Source organism: Rattus norvegicus, chromosome 1, assembly GCF_021556685.1.
Source record: "Rattus norvegicus strain SHRSP/BbbUtx chromosome 1, alternate assembly SHRSP_T2T, whole genome shotgun sequence".
Classification (NCBI taxonomy): Eukaryota; Metazoa; Chordata; class Mammalia; order Rodentia; family Muridae; genus Rattus; species Rattus norvegicus.
The window spans coordinates 106,282,811-106,309,557 of NC_141534.1; the positions used below are offsets into that span (position 1 = coordinate 106,282,811).

Here is a 26,747-nt window from a genome sequence, read left to right on the forward strand (position 1 = left end):
CACTTACGCCTGTAGTCAAAGGCCCGCACACCGCGGAGCATCACGGATTTTGTAGTCCTCTCCCTGCTGGCGTCCCGCTGGAGGCGGCCACAGCCACAACAAGCGTGGGAGGCGACCGGTCGCGATGACAGCGACAGGTGGCAGTGGGGATTACATCGGTAAAGGGTTTTCCAGACCTTGTTTTAAGGAAAGAAGTCATCATCCTGCGGACCTTGTGTGTCCTACCTTCTCCCTGGGGATTACAAGGCCCCTGGGTCGGACATAAAGGCGGAGCTTGAAGACCCTGGGTTGTGGGGAGCAGGGGCTGTCCCTCCTCCGGTGGTGATGTCACAGCTTCCATCCGCAAGTCTCTCGCTGCCCAGAGGTGTCGGGGCACGGTCACTCTTCCCCGGTCACTCTTTCCCGCCGCCAGATCCCTTCAGTCCCCTCCTCGCCTAAATTTGGGGTGAGTACGGGGAGGGGGCAGAGGGGCCCATATTCTGGGAGCGGGAAGACAGACTACATCTAGGCTTGTGAGAAAGGGAACACGGGACCAAAGATTGCAGCAGAAGGATAGAAGGATCCTCCTGGATTTTGAGTTTGGGGGAGGGACAAGGTACTTGAGTGTGTGTGTGTGTGTGTGTGTGTGTGTGTGTGTGTGTGTGTGTGGAGAGAGAGAGAGAGAGAGAGAGAGAGAGAGAGAGAGAGAGAGAGAGAGAGAGAGAGGGATGTTTTGTATTTTGTATGCTTTTCAAGACATAGTTTCTCTGTCCTGGAACTCACTTTGTAGATCAGACTGGCCTCGAACTCAGAGAGATACACCAGTCTCTGCCTCCTGAGTGCACCACCAGTCTGGCTCTGTGGTGTGTGTGTGTGTGTGTGTGTGTGTGTGTGTGTGTGTGTGTGTGTGTGTGTGTGTTGGGGGGGATCTTTTGCTGTGAGTTTCCACGGTCTCTGATTTACTAAGACTCTTTCCTGTATTTTACCCTGATGAAATGGGGACAGGGGGCAGAGCACAAAGGAATCTTAGAAGTCCACTGGTCCCTAGTGACATGGCCTTGGGAATAGGAGAGGGGACAGTCAGAGGGATGACAAGGTGTTCTGGGAAAGAATGAGAATGGATAAGGTGGACCAGGACTGAGAAAAGAGTCTCAAGAAAGGGCCAAATATCTTTCCTATGTTCCTCGCTCAGCCTTGATTCTGTTCGCCTCTGGATACCCTGTAACCGAGCTTCATCTGGTCTCTGGTGGAAGGGAGGTGATTCTCTAGTGACCAACCCCTCTCCCTATACCCTGGTGAGGCCTTGGGAGTGAGGATGACACCCAAATTTCCCAAGCCTCCATGAGTTTCAAACTGTTGCCTGCCTCTAACTCATAAGTCTTCCTTTTCTATTTCCTCTCTCACCAGCCTCCACCTCACTCCCAACTTCTGACCTTTAAGGGGGGGGGGGGAAACCACTAATGTATTTGGTAACTAGATCCTGTGTATGGCTGCTGTTAAAAGCAGAAAGTCAGGGTGAAGCTGAGGTGTGAAAGAATTGTGATTTAGATCCTTGTGCTAGTCCACACTTCCAGCCTCTGATGCATACCCCAACCCCACCCTATCTCTTCAACTCTCTCCCTAACTGACCTGGGACCCACACCCACTCCCTCACAGCAAGTCACTGCTTCTATCTGTGATATACCAGCATTAGGAGTACACAGTGGGCAGTGAGCGCTTCTACTTTCTGCCCTGGTGACCCATCAGAATATTGAAGTCTCCAGAGGAAGGAGTGTCTAGGGTCTGGGAAGGGTGAGGATGCACTCCTGGGTCTGCAGGACAGGTTCCATTTCTGCAACACAGACTCCCGTGAGTGACACAGACTCAACTACTGCCAGGATGGGGTTAGAACCCAGAAACAGAGGAACTAAAAATCAGGAGCGGGAGGCAGAGAGAGACCAAGGCAAGACTAAGACCAAGAGACCTAGAGACAGAGAGGAACCAAGACCTTGGAGAGAAACAGAGGCCCAGGAATGGGTGGGGAGAGGAAGCTGCGGACAGAGATTCAGAAAGTGCGAGACAGAGACCCAGAGAGAGGGAGAGGCATAGACTCAGATGGGGAAGATAAGTGGCCTAGAGATTGAGACCTAGAGGAGGGGGGACAAAGACCCAAAGAGAAAGGAGAGATTCATCTATAGAGTCAGAGATGGAGGAACAGAGATCTGGAAAAGAGGAATCCGATACCTCGGGTGGTGGGGACAGGTAGGAGGACAGTCAGAGACAACGGAGAAAGGTGACAGACACATTAGCGGGAACGGGACTGGAGATGGGAATACGAACCCGTGTAGAGCCTGCAGAGGAAGGCAAGGAGCCAGCGACCGCCGCAGCCCGTGACCCGCCCTCTTCGTTCCCGCAGGCGCCTCCTCTTGCTGCAGCCCTTGCTGCGGCCACTGCACTCGCGCACTGCCGGCCCTGCGCCTAGGACCGCCTAGAGGGCGGGGCCTGCCCGCTCCGAGGTGTGAGGTGTCTTCTCTGGCTTCACTTTTCCCTCCATAACCCCACCCCTTCCCAATGGTCCCATCTGACCTCGTAGGTGAGAAGCAGTTGCCCATGCTCCCGGTGGCGTTCTTCTCTGCATGCCTGGTACCCACTCCTTTACCCATCTCCTGCCTCCGCCCCCCCCCCCCCGTCTGCAATCTTTGTTGTCTAGGCCTCATCCCCTTTCTTCTAACATCTGGAAACTTTTACCCCTCCCCTAAGATCTGATGGACCATCCTGCTGGGTCTCTGACAACGAACCCCTGTGCTCTTCCCCTAACAGGTGTCTCATTTCCCAAACTCTGTCCCACCAGCCTAGAAGCTTCTGGCGCTCTAAATGTTCATTTTTAGCGCCCCACTTGGCCATCGACTTACTAGTCACATCTTTCCCTGCATTATTGTTTTCCTATAAGATATAGACCCTGCCTGCCCATCTGTCTGTGTCTCTTCCTATTCATCCTCTTCGCCCAGGTCCAGCCCCATCTAACGAAGTCCAAGTTTGAATAGTTAGTTGAGCATCTGTCATTTCAGCTATTTGGGATGCTAAGGCTGAAGCAGGAGGATAGCAAACCTAAAGGCCTCCCTGAACTCCACAACTTGCAGCCTCGGTCCCTCCCTAGCTTTCATCCAGAAATTCCCAAAACCTCTCCTTCCATCTCTTACCATAGCGTCCCAGTATCTCCCCTTCGACTGTCTTCTGTCAGTTTTTTTATTTAATCAAGTTCCAACTCCACCTCCAGTTCCATAGTACCGCCCCCACCCCAGGTAAGACCCTCCCCCTCATTGTCCCGACCCAATAAGGACTGTTGATAATTTCTTGGGCTCGCTGCATCCAATCACTTCTACTTTCCTATTCATTTGCCTTTTCAGTGCAGGTCCTGCCTGCTGGAGCTATAGGCGAGTCACCAATTTGTTTTCTTTTTGCCAGCTTCTCTTGCTGTGATTCCTCCCCCGCCCCTCACCCCCCCCCCCAAAAAAAAGACTTGATAGGCCTTTTTTTTTTTTTTTTTTTTTTTTGAGGCAGAGTCTCACACAGCCCAGGCTGGCCTCTATCTCCCGTTGTAGCATGACCTTGAACGCCTGATCCCCCTGCCTCCACCGCACCTGGTTCTTTCCCATACCTGGCTCTGAGGTCTCCATTTTCGCTGTGCTGCTGAGTTAGGCATTTTTAGGGTCCCCTTGACGCCCCGCCCTCTCCTAGGTAGAATCCAATCCTAAGCTTTTTGTGCAATCCCACCTCCTCTAGCTAGGCTTGGTTAGAGTCTGCCTAGCCGTGGCCCCGCCCACTCCATCAGTCCAATCAGCTCGTGTTCTCCCTCCACCTGCCCAATCACTCCCTCCCCATCCATTCATCGCCTCCTCCTGCCCAATCACATCTGCTTCTCTACCAAGGCTCCGCCCCCAAGACCCTGCCCCCCTCAGCCCCGCCTCCCTGTCCAATGCTCAGCTCAGTGTGCGTCTGGTCGTTCAGCGGGCGCCAGGGGACCCGCAAGCAGCATTCTCAGCCGGCGCCAACGCCGCAGCCGCCTGAGTCCTCACCGCCGCCTCTGCTACCGCCGCCGCAGCAGCAGTGCGCTCAGCCCGGCACCGCCGCCTCCCCGGCGGGTGCCCCGCTTTCCTGTGGGCCTGGGGGCCGGCGCGCCGAGCCATGCTCCGGGCTGCCGGCGGTGGCCATGGGGCGGCACGGCGGCGGCGGCGGCGACAGCGGTAAGATCGTGATCAACGTGGGCGGCGTGCGCCATGAGACGTACCGCTCCACGTTGCGCACCCTACCGGGGACCCGGCTGGCCGGGCTGACCGAGCCCGAGGCGGCCGCGCGCTTTGACTACGACCCGGGCACGGACGAGTTCTTCTTTGACCGTCACCCGGGCGTCTTCGCCTACGTGCTCAACTACTACCGCACCGGCAAGCTGCACTGCCCGGCCGACGTGTGCGGGCCGCTCTTCGAGGAGGAGCTGGGCTTCTGGGGCATAGACGAGACGGACGTGGAGGCCTGCTGCTGGATGACCTACCGCCAGCACCGTGATGCCGAAGAGGCACTGGACTCCTTCGAGGCTCCGGACTCCTCGGGCAACGCCAACGCCAACGCCGGAGGCGCCCATGATGCGGGCCTGGACGACGAGGCGGGCGCAGGAGGTGGCGGCCTGGACGGGGCAGGCGGCGAGCTCAAGCGTCTGTGTTTTCAGGACGCGGGCGGAGGTGCCGGAGGACCTGCCGGAGGCCCGGGCGGCGCGGGCGGCACGTGGTGGAGGCGCTGGCAGCCCCGCGTGTGGGCGCTTTTTGAGGACCCCTACTCGTCGCGGGCCGCCAGGGTGAGCGCGCTCTCCGAGCACTCCTAATTATCCCAACCGCTCTGTTTCCGGAGCACTCCAACCCAGTGTCTGTTCCTCCACCTCCCGAGCTCCTCATTTCTCAGGAAGCCCTTCCTCCTTGCAGCTGGAGTTCCCTGCAAACACACCCCTCTCTTTAGGCCACACTTCCAAGGACACCTCCCGAAACTTCAGCGTCTCTGGGACCTTCTAAACCCCAACTTACTGCTCCAAGTCATCATAGATCCTGGAGAACGGCTTCCTGGCCGAAAATCTGGAATTTTCTGACAGTCCCACCCCGCCTTTCCCACACACCTTCTGAGACCTTTGGCAGGCCTCCAGAATGTTCTCTGCCTCTCCAAAACTCCTCACTGTCCCTTGAACACTCCAAAGCCATTCACTTATTCCCGATCCTCAGTGTCCCAGACCCCACCCCCTCCAGACCCACTGAAGTTCCTTCTCCATCTCTCCCTCCTTGGGGCCCTCTCTCATTCTCCCTGGGCCCAACTCCTAGATCTGTTTTTCTGTCTAACTTTGGGCCTCCTGACTGTTTGTGGTCTTCTGCTCTTAGCTCTCAAAGTTCTAGAAGATCCCCGGCCCCAAAGAACCCTCAGAGCCTTCTGAACCTCCAAACTACTGGTCCTAATCAGCACATTTTCCCCACGTCCTAGCTGAGTGTGTGTTGAGGGGCAGGGTCTTCCTTTCTAAACCCTCAAATCCTTCACCCTCTTTACCAACCTCCTGCAAAGGACTCCCTAGAATCCATTATGTCCCACTCCTGGGTCTCCAGAAGGACCCCATGTTATACTTACCCTCTCCAGTACCCCAGTTTGTGTCCCCCCCACCCCCCGGATTGCCCACAGTTAGCAGAATATCCTTCCCTCCAACTGCACACCTGCCCCGTGTCTCTGGGATTAATGTCGTTTCCATTTCTCCTTCCCCGGTTACTTTCTGATTCTGCCAAGTGACTTTCAGAAGTTTGTGTCACCTCAAATCTAGAGACTTGTCTCCTTCCTGCTACCCACACCCGAGTCATCAGCCCAGAAAGTTCTCAATTCCCACCCCACCCCCCTCTTGGGATAGCTCAACCCGCAGGGTTCTTCCTCTCCCAGCCTCGCTTCCTCTGCCCCCCAACCCATTTCTCAACACCCCCTACCATAACTCTCTGTTTGCTTCCCCTGCTGTAAACCCAGAACGCTCCCGGGTTCTCCACCCTTCTCCACCCTCTCTCTCCTTTCTTAGAAACCCCAGATTCCCTCAAAGATCTGTCCTGGAAAAGTTTGTAAGCCTCAGTAACTTCCCAGCCCTATGAATGCTCTCTTGATAAGCTCTGGCCATAGCTTTTTCCCTCTTCCTAAACTTCCTTTGGGCCAGGAGACCCTGGAGCGAGGTGTGTGGTAATAGCTGAGGCTAGGTTCGGAGAAAGAGAGGGCACTAGCAAAAGTGGGTAACAGAGAGCCATTCTCCACTCGCCCCCGCCCCCCGCCGTGCCGCGTCCTGGGCCAGGAAGGACGCGGAGCCGCAGTGCCGCATTTGTACTGCGGGGGGAGGGGGGAACAAAGGGGGAGGGAACGGAGGCTTCACATAAAGTTTAGTCCCTGAGAAGCGCTGAATTGGCGACATTTGGGTTGAGTTGGGGGGAAGGGGAAAGTAAGAGGGGCAGGAGGGACATGGCCCCAGATGCTCCTTTGGGCTTCCGAGCATCTCCTCCCCCACTCGATGGCCCGGGTAGTCCTTCCTTCCTTTGACCCCATTGAAGGGTGCTGAAACTGAGATAGAGTCTTTAGGTGATGGTCAGACTAGGGATCGAGAATGGCCACGAAGGTTACGCATTTATTTATTTGTACATATTTTTTAAACTATTTATTTATCTGAGTATCTGCTGTGTGCCGGTACTTTCCAACCTCCAGGTGGACCTTCTTGCAAGTTGGGACCGCAAACCACCTCCAAGCTCAGGGTCCAGTCTTTCTGGCTCCGCTTTCTTTCCTTTTTGCAGACCCTTGGTACCCCTCCATGCCTTCTACTTAAGACTTATTCCAAGGGAAACCAACCCTGCACCTGTGAACTGCAGTGGGTGCCCACCCTTCCTCGGGCCTCTGGGAAGGAAGGGGTTACGCAAGTTGTAGGCTAGGTGGCCTCTAGCCACGAAACCTAAACCGTAGTCACTGCGGCTGCGCGCTGGCTTGCGACGCTTTAGCCTGGAAATAGTTAAGGGGATCAGGGCACTGCGGCTGCGCACTGCGGCTGGGGGAGCTGTCCGTGGTTCTGGCCGCCTCGCGCCCTCCTCCGGGCCCGGTCGGCCCGCCTCCACTGCAGTGCTGCAGCCTGCGGGTGGGGGAGGGGAGGCTCCAGGCATGCGCTCTGCAGAGGCCTCTGGCCTCTTCCCCACTGCGGAGAAATCAAGTCGGTGGTCTACACTACTGACCACTCTCCCAGCCTATCCCAAGGCCCAGGGCCTACTCACCCACCAGTTATTGGACACTGGCTCACAGTCTAGGCCCCAGAATTTACCTCTTCAGAACCATAACCCCCTCTCCATCTACAAGGCTTTCTGTTTCTCATTTCTCTTCCCTCTCCTTAGCCTGAACCCAGTAAGGCCTTCCCTCTATAACTCCCCCCACATGCTTGAACTGCCCCCAGGTCTCTCTGTTTTCAGTGGGCTACTGAGAATGGGGTCCTTAGATCCTAGCCATTCTCTGACCCCCCTCATCCTTGCCCCCCACTAACTGATCACCGTACCCTAGTAACAGCTCGGATCTCACTGTGTTCTAGGCACTCAGCCAAGCACTGTTTTTGGAAGCAAGCCCTCTGAACACTCACCAAATCTTCATAACAATTCCATTAAAAAACAAAATTCAGACTCAGAAAGCTTAACCCTTGTTCCAGTTTGACCAATTCAAACCAAGGTTTTGGAGCTGGGCTTAGTGGCCTGTTATCCCAGCAACTCAGAAGGGATAACTTACTCAAAGGACTGTAAATTCGAAGCCAGTCTGTTTAAATTAAAGACCCTGTCTCAAAATATAGAAAGAGGGCTGGGAATGGGTCTGGGGGCAGAGTGCTTTTCCTCTTGCATCGCTAGTACCCCCTGTGTCCCCACCTGCCCTCTCCCCTCCCCAGCTCCAGGCTGAGTACCAAACCTCTGAGACATGAGCAGTGTTGTATGTATCCTTCTGGGGAACCCTGATACAGAACCCAGAAAGGGCTCTTTCTCTGGGTCACTGTGGCAAGCTCCTCCCTCAGCCTCTCTGTTCCTTTCTCAGAACAGATTGTTAGAAGCGGCAGAACTAAATGGGAATGCTTAGATTCTCGTAGGATTTGTTTAGGTCCTGAGGTGGGGAACTGAGGCCACTGGAAAGTCACCCCATTCTCTTTCCCATCCCCCGCAGTACGTGGCCTTCGCCTCCCTATTCTTTATCCTCATCTCCATCACCACCTTCTGCCTGGAGACACACGAGGGCTTCATCCACATCAGCAACAAGACGGTGACGCAGGCCTCTCCAATCCCTGGGGCTCCCCCGGAGAATATCACCAATGTGGAGGTGGAGACGGAACCCTTTTTGACCTACGTGGAAGGCGTGTGTGTGGTCTGGTTCACCTTTGAGTTTCTCATGCGGGTCACCTTCTGCCCGGATAAGGTGGAGTTTCTCAAAAGCAGTCTTAACATCATCGACTGTGTAGCCATCTTGCCCTTCTACTTGGAAGTGGGCCTGTCAGGTCTCAGCTCCAAAGCTGCCAAGGACGTGCTGGGCTTCCTGCGCGTCGTCCGCTTCGTGCGCATCCTCCGTATCTTCAAGCTGACCCGCCATTTTGTGGGCCTGCGGGTCCTGGGCCACACGCTCCGTGCCAGCACCAACGAGTTCTTGTTACTCATTATTTTCCTGGCTCTGGGGGTCCTCATCTTTGCCACCATGATCTACTATGCCGAGCGCATCGGGGCCGATCCTGATGACATCCTGGGCTCCAACCACACCTACTTCAAGAACATCCCCATCGGCTTCTGGTGGGCTGTGGTCACCATGACCACACTGGGCTATGGTGACATGTACCCCAAGACATGGTCTGGGATGCTGGTCGGGGCACTGTGTGCCCTGGCTGGTGTGCTGACCATTGCCATGCCGGTGCCCGTCATTGTCAACAACTTCGGCATGTACTATTCACTGGCTATGGCCAAGCAGAAATTGCCAAAGAAGAAAAACAAACATATCCCCAGGCCCCCGCAGCCTGGCTCACCCAACTACTGCAAGCCCGATCCCCCGCCTCCGCCCCCACCACACCCCCACCACGGCAGCGGTGGCATCAGCCCACCACCGCCCATCACCCCTCCTTCCATGGGGGTGACTGTGGCTGGGGCTTACCCACCTGGACCCCACACGCACCCCGGGCTGCTTAGGGGTGGTGCTGGGGGACTGGGAATTATGGGATTGCCTCCTCTGCCAGCCCCTGGTGAGCCCTGCCCACTGGCTCAAGAAGAGGTGATTGAAACCAACAGGGCAGGTGAGGCTGGAGCCAGGACTGGAGGTGTGGGAAGACCTGGGGGTTGGGGGTCGGGGTAGGGGGAGGAGGCGGCAGGGTTGGAGGGGATGCAGAGGCAGGATTTCTCTTAGGTTCAGGCTGAGCAGAGTGGAAGGCAACAGGGCAGACAGAAGGGACAAGTGGCTAGAAGGCTGGAGAGGAGGCACAAGGAGCCACAGAAACGGGATTCCGTGTACAAGAGAGTGTGTGAACATGGATTTCAGCCAGGCTGCTCTGAAAGGCCCCTGGTCAGAAGCAGCACAGTGAGGGTCTTTGGAGAAGAGACTCAGAAACCCAGGTGTGATGGTGCATGCCTCCCTTCCTTTGAAGGTACTTGGTACCTCACATACTTGGGAGATAGAAGTAGGAGGATGACGAGTTCAAGGCTAGCCTGGGTGACATGTCCCTGTCTCAAAAATCATGGGAGAAAAAAATGAAAGAGAAAGAAAGGAAAGAGGTTGGGAGGGGTAGGGGAGAAAGAGAAAGGCTTGGTGGCACTCTCCTATAGTTCCAACACTGGGGAGACTGAGGCAGGAGGGTCAACACGTGTTTTGAGGCTATCCTGGGCTACATACACAGAAACAAAAGGTCTGAGTAGCTTCCTGGGGGCTGCTAGTTCACACCGATTCTTAGGGATATTCCTATTTCTCTATGAGAAGGCAAGGGAAGACAGGGAGAGATAGAAAGGAAAAAGGGAAAGGAATGAGAGCCACGTATGGTAATCCTAAAATGGAGGAGGATCAGGAGTTCAAGGCCGGTGTCAGCTACGTGAGACCCTGTCTCAGAAAGAAAGGGGCTCCTGTAAAGCACAGGAAGTCGCGCGTGACTCCTGGCAAGGCTAGAGGCAGGTCTGGCTACTGTCACTTTGTGACTGTGGCCGGTAGTCCTGAGAGCCAGAGCTGGGGAATGTAAGTCACTTAAGGAGAGAGGGAGAATGGAGTCAGGCTGCCAGGAGGGTCGAGGTGGACCCACGTAAAGGAAGGCAAAAGGGAGGAACAGACCAAGGCCAGCATCAGGGTGCGGAGCTGCCAGGCAGGGTCTGCAGAGGGCAGCAGGAGGCACTAGGGATCCCAGAGAGTTCTTGTAAGAGAAGAGGCAGCCAGGTCTGGTTGAACGTACCTGTTATCCCAGGATTTGGGAAGCTGAGGCAGAAGGACAGTTAAGTTCAGAGCTAGCCTGGACTATAGAGCAAGACTTTGTCTCAAAAAGAAAAAAAAAGAAGAAAAAAAATTTTTTTAAAGTAAGGAGACAGGCCAGGAAGAGGAGGAAGCTAGCAGTTGCATCTGATTTTTCGGGTTGTGTGTGTCCTGGGGGACTCTGTTTCTTGCAGGCAATGACTTGGGTGTCCTGGAGGAAGGAGGTGAGTGCACCCCCCCCCCCGGCCTTAAGTAGGTCAAGAAAATGAGCTCGTCTGCCTGGCCCCCCATCTTTGCTCCCTTAGCCACTGACCCAGTTTTCCATCCATTAAAAATAGCTCAAGTCAGAGCCTAGGGGACCCCCACCTCACCCTCCCTCACCTGTCACCTTCCCAGCCCTTCCCCATTCTACCCTTCGCAGCACCCCAGACTAGTCCCTAAGCAACTGCTTCAAAACCCGTGACATCCTCTCTGCCCCGAACGCTGATTGTGCCCTGCACCCGCCCTTTCTGGGGTTTGTTGTTCTCTTTTGGGGGGGTGGAATGGGGTGAGGGCTGGGGGATAGGATCTCACTATGCAGCCCAAGCTGACCTCGAACTCAGAATTCTCCTGCCTCAGCTTCTTGAGTTATAGATGACAGGTATACACTACTATGCCTGGCCCACAATAGCCCAAGCCACCCTCCCAGTACCAAGCACCGCACTCCAGTCTCCTCTTCTGGTCACATATTCACACCAGGCCTGCTTAGCCAGCCACCGTCCACACTCTCGGTCACACTCGCCCTCCCTGCCTCTCAGCACCCTCCCCAGCCATCACACCAGCACCCTTGTACCCCACGCCCCCAGGATCACTTCAATCTCCATCTCTTTATTGCTGTTACGTCTACCTTCAGTTTCTCTCCTCTGTGGCCTCTCACTTTGCAGTAGACCCCCGTCCCAATGGAGACCCTGCAGCAGCTGCACTGGCTCATGAGGACTGCCCCGCCATTGACCAGCCAGCCATGTCTCCAGAAGACAAGAGCCCGATCACTCCCGGAAGCCGGGGTCGCTACAGCCGGGACCGAGCTTGCTTCCTTGTCACAGACTATGCCCCTTCCCCCGATGGCTCCATCCGAAAAGGTGAGGTGCCCTCCACGGGCTCCCCAGAGACCCTTCCTCTCTCCCAGCCCACAGGAGGGAGGAGAGGGAGTGGGGGAGGCTCTGGACTTCCCTCTGTTCTCCCCCTCAGCCCCAAACTGCCTTCTTCCCAATCCTCCCTCTCCTTGAGCCCCAAGGTTCCTCACCTGTCTTTATTTCATCTCCATCTCCCCCACCCACCCTGACTCTCTGGCCTCTTCCCTCATCCCCAGCCACTGGTGCTCCCCCACTGCCCCCCCCATGCTGGCGTAAGCCAGGCCCCCCCAGCTTCTTGCCCGACCTCAACGCCAACGCAGCAGCCTGGATATCCCCCTAGTGGACGAGCCCCTTCCCCCCCCAGGGTAAGTAGTTCCTCACCATGGCCCCTCCTGACTCCCCTTCCTTCTGTACCCCCGACTAACCTCTCTGAGAACATGCTCTCCCACTGACCGAGACCCTCACCCATGGTGAACAACTGCACCCAGTCCCTGACACTGACTCCCACTGTCACCCCAGGATTTGCCTAGTCCTTACACTCCAGAACTAACCCAGCCCCAACTCCCACTTCTGACTCACTCACCCCATCCCCCGCCCCACCTCTGACCCTACCCTCACCTGTCTGTGTCCCTCTCTGGTTATTTTTTTTTTTTTAATCCAGCCACCAAAGTGGGTTACGCACCCAGACACTCCTGAGTGCAGGGTGGAGTAAGGCCAGAGAGTTCTCCACCTAAGAGAACCTGTGAGTCCTAAGAGCTGGGCTCAACCTGAGCAGACTTAGTCCGCTGGGGGTCTGATGGCTGAGTAGAAAACAGACATCAGAGGAGAGACGCACAGCTGGGAAATTAGAGCCATGCCAGGGGCTGGGATAAGGATTTCGGGACCAGAGGATGGGGAGCTAGCTGGGACCAGGTCTGTGGAGATGAAAGAAAAGGATGAAGAGTCAGAGGTCAAGGGTCAGTCAAGGACAATCAAAGCCAGGCATGGTGGGACACATTGGTAAGCCCACTTGGATGCTGGGGCAGGGGGATTGTGAGACTGAGCTAGCTGGGTCTAGAAAGTGAGACCCTGCCGGCCCAAATCTCTTGTTGTTTTAGCCACTACACTTTTGGGGTGATTTGTGACACACCACAAAGAGGCGACTGTCACGTGACCCAACTGTGAGGAGCAAGGAACTTTTCTAGCAGGCTCAGGCTCTCTTTGAGCTACTCCCAGTTGTGACCTGTCTTCTCAGTGTGGACAGGCCTGACTGCGGGTGGCACTGCCACAGCCATCTCTGAGGAAGTGACAGGAGAACTGGGTGAAAAGGATCGATCAGGAAGGACAAAAGGACAAGTACATAGGCTCAGAGTGCTGAGCCCAGTGAGGGGCTGGGTTGTGGCACCTGCCTAGCTTGTCCCGTGTTCTACTTCCCCTACTGCAAAGAAAAAAAAAAACAAAACTAAACCAGAGAGAGAAGCTGGCATGACAGAACTGGGGGAGAACTGCAGAGAGCATCTGCAGATGCTTCTGTGCTGGGTGAGGCCAGCTTCACCCAGTAAATGATAAAGCTGACTGAAGGTGTGTGGTCTACTAGAAACATCATACAGCACCTTGTTCTGAAATAGACACACATGCAGAATCCCTGCTCTCAGCCTGAGGGCATGCTATAGTCAGCCCCAGGACTCGGAAGTCTCAGGAAAGGCCTAATGAAACGCCCATGTCCCACAGACCTCAGGGAGGCAGACAGGTGTGAGAACCTAGGGTCCTATCCCAGAGGATCCATGTCCTCCCTACACCCTCCCCCAGCCTTCCATGCCCATCTCATCACTCCTCCCCTCCCTCCTCCCATCTCACCCCACCCCCTCGCTTGATCCTAGACCTCTACTCCTCACCCCTACCTTGAGGGTCTCCTGGTGGGATGGAGGGTAAAGTGGAGTAAGTGGGGAAGGCCAGGGATCCGAGCTGGGTGGACAAGGCCCTTGCTTTTCTTGCATATGATACCAAAACCCATTCATTGAACTCAAATGATGGCCAGAGCTGATGGGGCTGACTGAATTCTCTGCCCCAGTGTCATGTCCATCCCCTGTCCCCATCTGTCATGTTCCCCCTTCAAACCCCAAGGTCTTCCCTCCCTCCTAGTCTTTCCCCACCCCTGACCCTCCCTCACACCGACCCCTTATTCCCAAACCCAACCCCATCCCTCCCACCCTCAGTCCTCCCCTTTCCTAGCCACCCCGGAAGCTCCTGCCATATTTGATGTCTGGCTGCCCCCATTTCACCGCTCCCATCAACCCCCCGGAAAACACCAGAGAGGAGGAAGACATCCCGGCGTTTCTCCGTCCCCCCAACAGCGAGCCTGTGTTGGGGAGCCCCCATCTGCCTCCCATCCCCAATCCTTGACTCTCTGTATTTCTGTCCCCAGCTCTTGTCACCGCCTGAGACCTCGCGAGACCCTCGGGTTCCCCCTGTCCCTTCCCCCCAGGTTAGCAACTGGGAATGGTGGGAGGGAGTGTCCTAGAGATCCTGGGCTTCCTTTCCCCTCCAGACACTCCTCTCCTGCAGTTTGAGTACCACCTCCCAGTCTGGGATGCCTAGAAAACCCATTCTAGCCCCTGATGTTGGCAGAGCCACAAAAAACAAAACAAAACAAAACAAAACAAAACCCCAAAAGACAAAAAAACAAGAACAACTCACAAAAAACCCCACCCACCTATACTGGTCCTGATATGGGATCCCATGAGCTGCGTGACCTACTGCTTCCTGTCACCAGCAGACCTCATTCAATTTTGGAATCTTCCACTTCATCCCATGTCCTAGACCCTTGAAGGATGTCAATGCTGAGTTAAATGACTCATGCCTTAGTCCAAGGCTACCTACTTACTGAATGTGAAGTCAGCCTGGGCTAAATATTGGGTTTGAGAAGCTTGGGCTACATAGTGAGGTTGAGGCCAGTCTAGGCTACATAATTGGAGTCCAGCCTAAGCTATATTGGATGTTCTAGGTCAGCCCTGGCTACACAGTGAGCTCGTAGCACAAGATCCCAAGGAATCCCTTCCCTATCCCTGCACCAGACCCCCCAGCTCCTTACTGCACAGCCCCCTCCACCAGCTGCTGCCTCCACCCCAGCCCCTGCCGCCCACCATCCCACCTCACCAACTGCCGCCTTTGGGCCTCAGACCAGGGGACCTTGGGGAGGGAGAGAAGAGGGGCGGGCATGGCTGGATGGGGAGGCTCAGTGTGCACCACCCGCCTCCTAATCCTGTCTCTCCCCTTCCCTGTCTGCACCTTTCTTGTGGATGCTGACTGACTCTCCGATTTCTTCACCTCTCTCCATCTCCTCGGTCCGCGCCCATCCCGCCTATCTCTGTGTCTCTGGGCATCTCTCACCTCCCCATCCTTCTCTCTGCCTGTATATCCCTGTTTGGGCTCTCTGTCGCATCCTCACTCTGGCTCCCATCCCCACGCCCCCTCCCACCCTTGTCTCTGCTCCTTCCCCAGGTTACGAGAAGTCCCGCAGCCTGAGCAGCATTGTGGGCCTGAGCGGGGTGTCCCTGCGCCTCGCGCCCCTCGCCACCCCCCCTGGCTCTCCCCGGGCCACGCGCCGAGCTCCCCCGACCCTGCCCTCCATCCTCTAGCGCTGTCCTCCCCCCTGTGGGGGGACTGGGGGTGATGGGAAGGTGAAAAGGAGCTGGGAGAAGGGGTGGGGAAAGGGTTATTTAAAAAAAAAAGTTAATAATATGCAAAAGATGATGCCAGCAGACACCCCCGGGGCCTCTCACTCCCCATATAGTAGAGAACCCAGGATAGAGGGGGCGGGGCCGGAGCCTGTACCCCCACAACTCCCTCCCCTTTCCCCCCCCAAAAAATGCAAACCTCAGGTCTCCATGAGCCATAGGACACCCCTCCCATCGACTCCTGTAAATAACTAAAAGCCGATTCCATCTTGGGGCACCCACTCCAGTTTGCATGCCTCTCCGACCCCCCTCTTCAGCAATAAGCCGCCAGGAGCTGCGTGCAGAGAGTTGGAGGGGAGGCTGCTGGGAGCCTCTGGGGTCGGGGCTAGCATTTTAGGGGTCTTCCTGGATACCCCGCCAAAAGGCAACCCACCCACCACTAATTGATTCAGGAAAAACAAAAACCTCTAGGAACACGTAGGAAAAGGAAGACAGGTTAATCAGCTGCAACCCCGAGGAGCTCAGCGTGGGGGTGGGGGTGGGGTTCTGCCAGCTGCTCTTGGGCTTGGAGGACGCCAGCTGGTGCATTCCACCCACGCCCGCCTCCAGAGATCTGCTCCCTCTATTCGCTGCATGGACTTGGCCCTCCAGGCCCAGAACCCTCTCTACCCATTGCAGTCTCCACTCTATCCCAATGTGAGACTAGTACCCTAGACTTACGGAGATAGAACCTGGCACCCTGCACTCCCATACCCCACGGACTCCGGCGCCCCACACTTCCCACCTCCATCACTCCATCCCCCACTGGCCTGGACTGCACCACAGAGTTCTTCCACCCTTTCCTTGCACCCCAGCTCACTTCCAGCCATTGGGGTTCTGACAGTCCTCAAGACCCTGACATATCTAGACACCCCCATATCCTCAAGCCTCCCCCAACCCCAGACAGCCCCAACCCTCTGATATCACATTTCTCTGTCCTGGGCGCCTCTGACGCAAGACCTTCCGGGACAAGCTCTGATTCCAGGGAGCTCCCACCCCATTCCAGCATCGCTGTCTAGGCAGCCCCCTCCTCTACGCTTCCCCCCCCCCCATGGTGCCAAAACACATTTTCTTCATGGCCACCAGAGTTTCCCAGAGCGTGGGACTCCCGTTCCCTCTTCGCATGCTGAACTTTGCAGAGTGCACAGACGACCAAGTGTTTTAAAATTGTGTACTCTTCGCAAGCTCATACCCGGCTGGTGCGTCCTGGCAGCGTAGCAGTTGGGCGTTGCCATTGAAAGCAAGTCAAGGACAGGATGGGACCCAATGCTAAAAGCGCTGGCTTAATGTGCTAAGGTCCCAGGGTTCAATCTCCAGCAATCCCTCTTTGCCCGACCGGTGGGAAAAGAGGACACGCCCACCTCGGCTAGGATCTTAGCCTGCCCTTCCCAGCTTCCTTGCCCACCGCGTGCCACATTCGCGGGTGGAAAACTTTCTCAAATCTCGTCTTGGCTCCAGGATGCTACCTCCCCTAAGCCCAGAGACCACACTGGTCCCAGAATCCTTAGTGAACTTCCCCTTTTGGAGCTGGGTGGTCGGCAGAATTAGCAATCCCTTGTTCCCACCGCCTCAGGGAAACCTCCCGCTGTCACCAGAGTTGTCGGTGGGGGTGTCCTTGGGCCCAATTCTTGATGCAACAATTCCTATGCAAGGGACATTTTGAGTCCCTCCCGCACTCCCCGCCTTCCCTCGGGACCTTAAACCCTGGTGAGACAGGGGTTGAGGAGTGGGGTGGGATCTGGTAGGGGCAGGGCAAAGGGCTAGGGGACTCTAGACACCAGGGTATGGGGTGAGGACTCCTAATATTGCCAAAGGATTCAACTTATTTAAACAACCCCTATTACCCCCCCCCCCGTCCCTCAAAAGAGCGAATGGGGCGGGGAAAGGGGTAAGAGTCCTTTTTGAAGGGTACCAACCACTTCCCACTGTTTCACCCTGTGCTCTCCAGTCCCCTACACATATCCAGCTTTTTAGTTAAGCATTTTTAAAAAGCTACAGTTCATTATAAACGTCTACAAAACGTGATTTTTGCCCCTCCACATTTCCCAATTTACCAAACAGTGTGGGATTCGGGGAGGGAGAGCCAGTCCTGGTCTCCCTTTTCCCCACGGCCGCCAGGGTGCCTGCAACTGCACGCATGCGCTGCATGACGCGCCCCCCCACATACACACGCATGCGTCGCGCACCCCTCCTGCGCTGGGGGGGGACGCACGGACTTGGGGGCGGGGCGATGGGGAGGAATGATTGGCAGAGGGGAAGGGGGTTTTTCTGAGCTCAATGGCTCCTCTCCTTCCCCACACACTCAACAGCAATAAGTTTCTCTACTTCAAGTGGGCGGACGGGCCTAGCCTGACCTGGCGCGGGAGGGGCTGGCCAAGGGGCGCTCTCAGGGATGGGGGCGGGTCCTGAGTCTGGGGGAGGGGAGGTCTGCAACTCTGGTGCTAATGGCGGGTCTTCCTGGCCCACCCGCAGGCAGGGAGGAAGGAGTCGGCAGGCTCCTCCCCCAAGCCTCCCCCACGCCCACCCAGGGTGCATGAACCACCCACGCAGAAGCTGCCGCATGTCAACCCTCCCCCCAACAAAGAAACAGTGTCATGCCCCTCCCCACCTGCCCTCCCACTCCCCAGCCCAATAAATGATTCCTTTTCATTTACAAATGACTTTTCTCATTTGAGTTTGGGGTGCATGAGGGAACTTCAAGTATGGGTGGGAACTGGGCTAGGTGGTGGTGGTACTAGCCTATCATCTCTCTCAAGAGGTTAAGGGTGGGGAGGGGGATGGCTAAAAAAAAGTGAAAAAGGGCTGGGAACACAGTTTTCTAAAATCCCCCAGTGAGACACTGGGATGTGGCTCTGCAATTGAGATTGCCTAGCTTGAGGCACGTTCTGGGTTCAGTTTCCAGAGCTACAAAGTTTAAAAGGTTACAAAGATGGTAGGGGCACTCCAAGGAGCTGGCTGGGTTGGTTAAGTACTAGCGAGTTCAATCCTAGAACCCAGATAAAAAAAAGTTCAGCATGGCAGAGTACATCTGTATTCAGAGTACGGAGATGTGTGTGTGTGTGTGTGTGTGTGTGTGTGTGTGTGTGTGTGTGTGTGTGTATCTCAATTTGGCAATTTGGCCAGTTGGCGAAATAGGTTTCAATGACAGAACCTGTCTCAAAAAATTAGCGTATATGTATATGGGGGTCTGGAGAGATGTGTCAGCCATTAAGAGCCCTTGCTGATCTTGTAGAGGACTGGGGTTCTGTACCCAGCGCCCAGTAACTCCAGCTCCTGAGTACCTAATCTTTTGGCCTCCTTGAGTACTTCGGCAAGCAGCTGCCTTGGTTTCCTTGACAACAAGTATGAGCAGCCCTCTTAACTGGAATATACGAGAGCACGAGTTTGTGCCCTGGAGACCTAGGACGCAGGGAGAGTGTGGGTATACACGGTGGGTGTAAAAACTGTCTTCACTCGTGGATTACTAACCCTGAAGCCAGACTGTGTGTGGTGGCTTGGATCCTGGTTCAGACTTCCCGTGTCCACAGGGTAAGCTCAGCCTGTCTGCGCCTGTTTCTACTTCTAGGAAAGGGCTAGGAAGTTGTGCATCACTCTCAGCAATGCTCACAGATGCTGAGGACTCAATGGTTTGCCTGGCATATAGTAAGAAACCTTTAATTTCTATTGTACTGTAAATACCCTGTCCCTAAGAAGAGCCTCACATATCACAGAAGCTGAAGTTCCTTGTGCTCTGGTAACCAATTAGGAACTCAGCCGTGGTGAAGGGTCCAGCCAGTTTATTTCTTTAGTGTCTGGAGCATGAGGGACCATGAGCGCTATCCTATGAGCACCCCTCCCCCCAAAGAGAGCAAGACAGGGGGTGGAAGCACCCTCCTGTCCTCTCCAGGGGACAGGCCTGCTGAAAACAGGAGCAGACTGGACATCCTTGACATCCATGTTCAATTTTGTTTCTCTAACATGAGCGACCATCCTTGCCTCCCTCCCACCCAGCTCCTTGGTTTGGGGCCTTGATTTGGAGTCCCCAGTGAGCAGGGGTCCTGGGGTCCCAGTAGGGTTCATCGATGCCAGAAAGTGCCAGAGGACAGTGTCATTTCAAAGTGCAAACCAGGAGGGACACCAGAAAGGGCTCTGTCCTTGGGGCATCTCGGACAGACTGGATCACTGGGGAGCGGCAGGGGGCGGAGCCTCAGGCTCCTGGGTTGGTGCAGAACCAGGCTCTGCCCCCTCAGCCTCTTCCTCGTCGGAAGCCACGCCCTCTTCCAGCCGGAACACCTGGCGCACAGTTCGCGTGGTGAAAGTAAGCGGGCCACGCCTGTGGGAGGAGAATGTACCAGTGAGAGAGAGAGAGGGACAAAGATGCAGACCGAGATGAGAACATAGATGCAGAACGGATAAAAGGGGGACAGGAAAAGCTTCGGTCCAAGGTTGGTAAATGGGCAAACAGGCAGATGGCACCTGAGCAAGACTACAAAGCACAGGTGGGAGAACAGGGAGGCCGCAGCCTCCTCCCCACCCTAGGGTCCTATGCCCAGGCGGGCCACCTAGGCCAGGTCCTGCACTCCTCTCCAGAGTGGTACCAGCAAGTGGGTAGCTTACCGGAGCCTGTTCCTCAGCGTGGTCACCTCCCGGTTCATGGATTCTGCAGACTCAGTGACGTCCTCCAGCTCCCGCTGCAGACGCCTCCGGCCAGCCTGTGCCCGAGATGCTTCCTCCTCTGCCTCCTCCAGCTGTCTCTTGAGCTGCTTCAGCCGGAGGTTGCTTTTCTCCAGCTGAGTGGAGATGGACCGGGTCATTCCTATGGTGTTCCTGGTGCCTCACACCCTGCACTCCTCACACCAGCCTCCACCCTGGCTCAGTCTCTCTTTTGTATAGCCAGGGTCATCCTGGAGTGGGACAACTGTGGCAATCTACTGACACCTTTAGTTATGGCAACAAAATATGCAGAAGACAGGTGGGTGTTTAGCAACGATGAAGGGGCACAAGGGGCAGAGAGTACCAGACCCTCCCAGTGAGATCTCCTGCTACACCCCACCCCTACCACATTGCCTGTGGTCTTTGGAATGCAAGATCACTTAGGAGGCAGGCAGGAAGTTGAGAGGGGTGAGCCTCTGGGGCTGCAGTGTTTTCCAGCCTTCACACATGCTGGGGTAGGGTGGGGAGTTTTGGTGTCTGTGAGTTACCCATGTTTCTGTAAGTGACCCTAATAAACTCACTGGTTCACCATGCTGGCCTGATGGAACTGGTTCCTTGGGCTGTCAGTGCCCTGTCTGGTATAAACAGGTGGCTCCTTGGAAGTCATGTGATTGCACTGGAGGGGTACTGCCACACTTAGAGCTACCCCACCCCTCACAGCTTTCCATCAGTTCCCCAAGACTGTCCTAATTAAAGCCAGCCTCAATATAGTCTTCCTCATGTCCATGTCTCTGATGAATTCGGTGACCATACCATATTCACCCTGATCTGCCCAGACACTTTCACCTCTCTCCAGGGTAAGAACACATAGCATGTGACTTCATTTGTCTCCTATGGCACAGGCTGGCCTTGAACTCAATTAATATGTAGGTAAAGATGACCTTTAGAGATGAACTTCTGATGATCCTGCCTTCATCTCACAAGTGACTGCTTGGAATCGAAACCAGGGTCTTTGGCATATTAGGTAAGCACTCTACCAATTAAATCACATCTCCAATCCAGACTTCATTTCTTATATTTCTCTCTCTAGATATACTGACTCATTGTGCTTATTTCATTTCCTCCAGGCCTTTGAACTTCCTGCTTTTTACATCTGGCTATATCACCCCTGTAAGGTCTTAATTCAAGTGTCACCTCCTTAGACCTTCCCAACATCCAGTCTGGACAAGGCTCTCCATTCCTGTTTTTTCATTCTTTTTCTTTTCCTCCCCAGAGTCTGGCATTATCTTTGTCTGGTTGTATGTATAATAGTTTTCCTAGGCCAGTAATGTGAACCCTGTGAAGGCCAGAACCTTCTGGAAATGTACCAGCACCTTACTACAAATGCCTAGCAATGTGCCTGGCACAAAGTCCATGCTCAAGAATCATTTGTGTAATGAACAGCAAACAAGGCATAGCTGAGCTTTTAAGGACACAGAAATTCTGCCTAAGTATAGACTTGTAGTCACATCTAGGCTCTGTTACCTACAGACTACATAACACTTTTCATTGTTGCTGCTGGTTTGAGAAGGGGTCTCTCACTATAGTATAGGGTATCCTGGAACTCATAGCAATCCTCCTGCCTCAGTTTCCACCATAACTGGGATGACCCACTGAGCCACCTGCCAAGCCAGGGTAGATATTATTTCCTGGTTTTGATCCCACTGGCTACAATTTGTAGTAATGTCATCTGCTCACCTGGTCCCGGAGCTGGTCAGCCACCCTGCGCTCTTCATCCACCTGAAGAACCACCTCCTTCAGCCGCTTCTCGGCTCTGCGTACCAGCTTGCCAGAGAGGATGCGCTCTCTAAAAAGAAGAAAAGGTGGTGGCCCAGAAAACCCTCTGTGAACACAGCAGTGTGGATGGCTGTTCCATCTTTGGGTCTCTTCTCTCTTCCTACCTTCCAGCTGCCTCCCACTCAGTCAGACACTGGCTGCAAAGCAGCTAATGTTCTTAAAATGTCTTCTGTGATATTGATGGTTTTAAGGCAGGGTCTCATGTAGCCCATGCTGGCTTCAAACTTGCTATGTAGCCAAGGATGACCTTGAACTCCTGATCCTCCTGTCTACGTTTCCCACATCCTGGGATGACAGATATGCACCATCATGCCCAGTTAGTTTATGCAGTGCTGGGGATGAGCCCAGGCCTTTGTGCATGCCAGGCAAGCATTCTACCCACAGAGCCCAGCCCCCAACCTGCCTCTGGAAGCAGAGCAGTTCAAATGCCTTCTATACTGAGGTGCTAATGCCAAACTGGAAATCAGGAATCATAGTCAGACAAGCCTGTCTGATCTGTTTTTCTATACATCACATCAGGATCATGGTCATCTCATCTACAAAGATGGCAGCCAAGCAGCAACAGATGCAAACTGCTTCATTAATTTATTTATATTTGTGTGTGTGTCCATATGCCTATCATGTGCTATGGCAGTCAGAGGACAACTTGAGATTGATTCTCCCAGAACTTGGTGGCAAGTTCACTAAGTCACATTACTGGCCCTTTTTAAAAAGGTGTTGATCTTTTGGTTGACTGTTGAGGGCACAAAGGTTCTGTGTGTGTGTGTGTGTGTGTGTGTGTGTGTGTGTGTGTGTGTGTGTGTGTGTATGTGTGTGTGTGTGTACAGATCTGGTTTCTAGTGAAACCAGAAATGTTAAGCACATAGAAATGCCTTTCCCAAAGGCTGGGGGTGGATTTTGTTAACTTCCTAGAGACCTTCTTGCTATCTGTGGTGTGAGACCTCACCCAAATCGCCCATAGTGATTATTCCAGACCGGAATAATCTATGTTTAGATCCCAGGTAAAGCCATCCTTAGGGGAGATGTCACATGTACTTTATGGCTGACTGATCTTTATGCTATTGGTCAGAGACCACACTAGATCCTAGGCCTTTTAACTATAGAACCTTCCCTCATGGTCACATGTTCTAAGTCACACCTTAAGCTTTATTGTGCACTTGGAGTAGGAATGATTCTTGCCTGGAAACTTTTCCCCAAATTGTACTGTGTTTTAAATATGCTGACAACAAGCCAGCCATCTGGCCTAAGACAAAGTCAATCTGAACCAGGTTCCCACTTTCATCACTTTGCATGGTGTGCTTCCAGATTGACACTGCAGGGACCCACTCCACTCAATGGTTTCTTTTGTTTGATTAGTTTTGTTTGTTTGGTGGGGTTCTTTTGTCTTGTTTTGTTTTATGGGACAGGATCTCACTGTATAGCCTTGGTAAACTTGAAACTCTTTGAGTAGATCAGGCTAGCCTCAAACTCAAATAGATCCACCTGCCTCTGTCTCTGGATGCTGGGGATCAAAGGCTTCTGAAGCCCATCGCCAGCCTGGCTTGACAATTACTTTTGATTAACTTTAGACAACAAAGAATCAATTAAGTGGAGAGAATCTTGATGAGGGAGTGGCTAGATCGGACTGGGCTGTGTCGTGCCTGTGGGGATTGTGTTGACTGTTAAATGATGTGCGAAGACCCAGCATGCAAGTGAGCAGCATTTTCCCTGGGTTTGGGTGAACTGTGTAGAAGAGTAGCTGAGCTGAACTGAACATGCCCAGCTATGGCTGTGACCAGCTGCTTCAGGCCTCTGCCTCCCAAACGTGCCCAAAACAAGGGACTATACCCTACAAGCTGAATTGACCCTTTCTCCCTCAAGCTGATCTTGTCAAGGTGTCTGCCATAGCAACAGAAATAAAATTAGGTGTGTGTGTGTGGGGGCATGTGTTCAGGGGACAGCTTCAGGTACCAGTCCTCATCTTCCCCCTCGTTTGAGGCAGGGTCTCTTAGTTCACTGCCCGGTACACACTGTTAACTGGCCAGCGACCTTCCCAAGATTCTCTTGCCTTTCCCTCCCATCTTGCTGTAGGAATGCTATATCACAGACATGGGCCACCATGTCCAGCCTTTCTGTGGGTGCCGGGTTTGCAAGCTCTAGTGCTCCCACTTCAGGGCAAGTATTTTACCCCATGAGCCATCTCTCTAGACTGGCTTCTTGGCTCTAACTATGAGATACTAAATAAAACTGCAGCCATTTTGTGACCATCGGGGAAATACACAGGCATCGACCCAGAGGCCAGCACCGTTTTATGTAAGAAAATCCTTTTTGTGATGGTTTGATTGGGGTCGGGGATGAGTTCTCCATCCTTCCTGTTCCCACACTCTTGGCATGTGACTGAAGCTGCTCCCATGTGATAACTGCTCGAGCTATCACAAGACTTGTTCTGCTTCTGGCTAAAGTGCCACAGTGCAAGCTCCAAGCCTCTAGAAGCTATTGATAGTGTCCCTTATTCTTCAGACCCCAGCTCTGCCATATAGGCAATCCTGGGTCAGCCTACTGGAGGATGAGCGGCCACATGGAACAGAACCAAGTTAGTCTAGTCATCCTGGGCAAGGCCTTACATGTACATGAGCCCAAGGAAGCAAAATCATGTAGCCAAACCTCCTGTCAAGAAAGATACACCAAGGGGTTGGGGATTTAGCTCAGTGGTAGAGCACTTGCCTAGCAAGCGCAAGGCCCTGGGTTCGGTCCCCAGCTCCGAAAAAAAAAGAAAAGAAAAAAAAAAAAAGAAAAAAAAAAGATACACCAGACAGGTCAACCAAGTATCTACAAGCTGGGGACCAATTCAGAGCAATAAACTTCTTGTAAAGTCAGTAAGTTTTCAGGTATTTTGTTACACAGAAGTAGCTAGCTGCAATCCTGTTGCACAAACGCTACTCTCCACAGACTGGAATTACTTCTGTGCCAAAGCATCTTCCCTCCTCACCTGCTCTCCTGCTCCAGCTGCTCCTCTGCCTGGGCCAGTTTAGACTCAAGAGCGGCGATCAGCATTTTCTGCCTGGCTCTGGCTCCAGCATCCTCTTCACCCAGGCGGGCCCGCAGTTCCTGGATCTGCCGCTCCAGCTGCTGCCTTCCACTCTCAGCCTTGGCTGAGAAACTGCGTTCAGCAGACAGCTCTGTGGTGAGGGTCTCTACCTGCATCGGGAAAGGAGATGGGACATTGTGAGGAAGCTGGTGGCAACACCAGGAACCTCCTGGGACGAGCTGAGCTCATGGCTGTTAAATGCAGAGCACGGAGGCTGGTGGTACAGAGGACTCAACAATAGCACTGGAACGAGCCCAGGAGAAACAATCCTCACCAGACCGCACCCTTTACTTTTTAATGAACAAAAATGTTTTAAATTTACTCAAAATTATTTCAGTCTCTCTAAATTTAGTCTTAACATTTTTATTTGAGATAGGGTCCCGTGTTACTCAGGTTGACCTAAAACTCACAATATAACTGAAGATGACCTAGAACTGATCTTCGGCCTCCACTTCCCCAAATGCTGGGATGACAGGCATACACCGGCACAGTCAGGTTCTGCTTTGCTATTTTAGTGAGTTCCAGGGATGGTCACAAACTTGTTTAAATGCCCTAAATGTGTGGCTGTGAAGTGGACTATTTCAGGCCCTTCACACTCTCCTCTGCACCAGGGTCACCTGCGGAGCCCAGGAGAAGGAGCCAGGCTCCGGCCCCTCCCGCCAGAGAGGCTGAGCCCTAGCTAGCAAAGACAGCAGAGACCTGTGGGGGATCATCTGAGGAATGAGGCCTCCATTCATAGCAGCTGGTGATGTGTAGACTTGGCCCTGGCCCTAATAATAGCACCTTGACACCCTCAGCTTGCTCAGAAATCACAGGGCAGCGGAAGACACTTCAGCCCAGGCTGATTAAAGATTTTCACATCTCGCCTCCCAGGGTACATTCGTGAGCACAGCAGCCCTCCTTTATAGCCTTTAACATTTTAATTGTAAATGAAAATGGTGACGGGGGTGGGGTGGGAGGGGCTGGCAAGGACTCAGTTGGTAGAGGGCTTGCCTAGTATACAAAGAGCTCCTGGTCACCAGGGGGACAAGGAGTACAAGGTCTTCGTCCTCAGGCTACACAAAGAATCCTTGACTACGGAAGACCCTGCCTTAAACACTGGGGGAAAAAATGTCACATAACACTAAAGGAACTTGGGCTTGGTCTGTTTTCCAAGTACAAGGAAGTCTATGGCAGGAGGATTGCTGTGACTTCAAGGCCAGTTTGAAGTTATTGATAGGAGGTTGACAGGGGCTGGGGATTTAGCTCAGTGGTAGAGCGCTTGCCTAGGAAGCGCAAGGCCCTGGGTTCAGTCCCCAGCTCCAAAAAAAAAAAAAAAAAAAACCAAAACAAAAGATAGGAAGGAGGTTGACAATCAAAACACTATACTTCCACCCACAGTAATGAGTGAGGTTTTCTCTCATGGCTGGTCTTTCGATGATAGACGAGGTTTCCTTTTATTAACGTGTGAAGCCATCCATTCATTCAGACGTCAGTGTTTGCTTTTGGTAGCCCTGGCTGGTCTCGAACTTGTGACAATTCCCCTGACTATGGAAAGTTCTGAGATTACAGCTGTGAGCTGCCACGCTTAATAGTCCCCTTAATTACTGTTTCAAGTCTGTTGGAGAGACCTCAGAATTGCTGATGAATCAATGGGTCAAGCCTTCCTGACTATGAACTTCAAAACCCACATCAAAGGCCCTCCTATCAAATGAATGAGAGCCCCTGGAGACTAGGGTGGGGGAGGAGTGCGTCTGGCTGGCCCGGGTTGCTGCAGGGCCCACCTGTAGCACCAGCTTTCGGTAGTGGTCCTTGAGCAGCTCCGAGTTATTCTGCTCTTCCTCCAGCTCCTCTTCCAACTGGCCCAGTCGCCCCTCCAGCTGCCGTTTCTCCTCCAGGGTGGCTGCCCTAGAGGGTAAGATGTGGCTTCAGAGGATAGGCCTGAGAGAGGAGCATGCCCCGCCCATGGCCTAC

At 53.8% G+C, this 26,747-nt stretch overlaps 2 protein-coding genes across 21 annotated transcripts in view; one reads left to right on the forward strand and one right to left on the reverse strand.

Annotated features, from left to right (window-relative positions):
* Nucleotides 1-65: 65 nt before the first annotated feature.
* Nucleotides 66-17,916, forward strand: Kcnc3 (potassium voltage-gated channel subfamily C member 3). Of its 13 annotated transcripts, XR_015638055.1 has the most exons (8): nt 66-445; nt 2,375-4,807; nt 8,191-9,298; nt 10,647-10,676; nt 11,376-11,570; nt 11,801-11,929; nt 13,969-14,028; nt 15,045-17,916. XR_015638055.1 is itself a non-coding variant. In XM_087586203.1 (7 exons), the coding sequence occupies exons 2-6, from the start codon at nt 3,935-3,937 to the stop codon at nt 13,983-13,985; spliced, it is 2,223 nt and encodes a 740-aa protein (XP_087442329.1). In that variant the 5' UTR covers nt 66-445; nt 2,375-3,934; the 3' UTR covers nt 13,986-14,028; nt 15,045-17,916. The 13 variants fall into 13 exon arrangements, 10 of the variants coding, with proteins under 10 accessions (XP_087442329.1, XP_087442041.1, XP_087441815.1 ...); XR_015638065.1 differs by lacking the exon at nt 10,647-10,676; XR_015638080.1 differs by lacking the exon at nt 10,647-10,676 and having other exon boundaries at nt 11,379-11,570.
* Nucleotides 17,917-19,018: 1,102 nt separating this feature from the next.
* The window catches only part of Myh14 (myosin heavy chain 14), a 62,571-nt gene continuing 54,842 nt past the window's right edge, over nt 19,019-26,747 (reverse strand). For all 8 annotated transcript variants that reach the window (NM_001437870.1, NM_001100690.1, NM_001437869.1 and 5 more), the window contains 5 exons: nt 26,558-26,681; nt 24,696-24,904; nt 21,629-21,737; nt 19,856-20,028; nt 19,019-19,571 (listed from right to left, as the gene is read on the reverse strand). In NM_001437870.1, the coding sequence (NP_001424799.1) occupies nt 19,418-19,571; nt 19,856-20,028; nt 21,629-21,737; nt 24,696-24,904; nt 26,558-26,681 (769 nt within the window). In that variant the 3' untranslated portion in view covers nt 19,019-19,417. The remainder of the gene's footprint in view (nt 19,572-19,855; nt 20,029-21,628; nt 21,738-24,695; nt 24,905-26,557; nt 26,682-26,747) is intronic.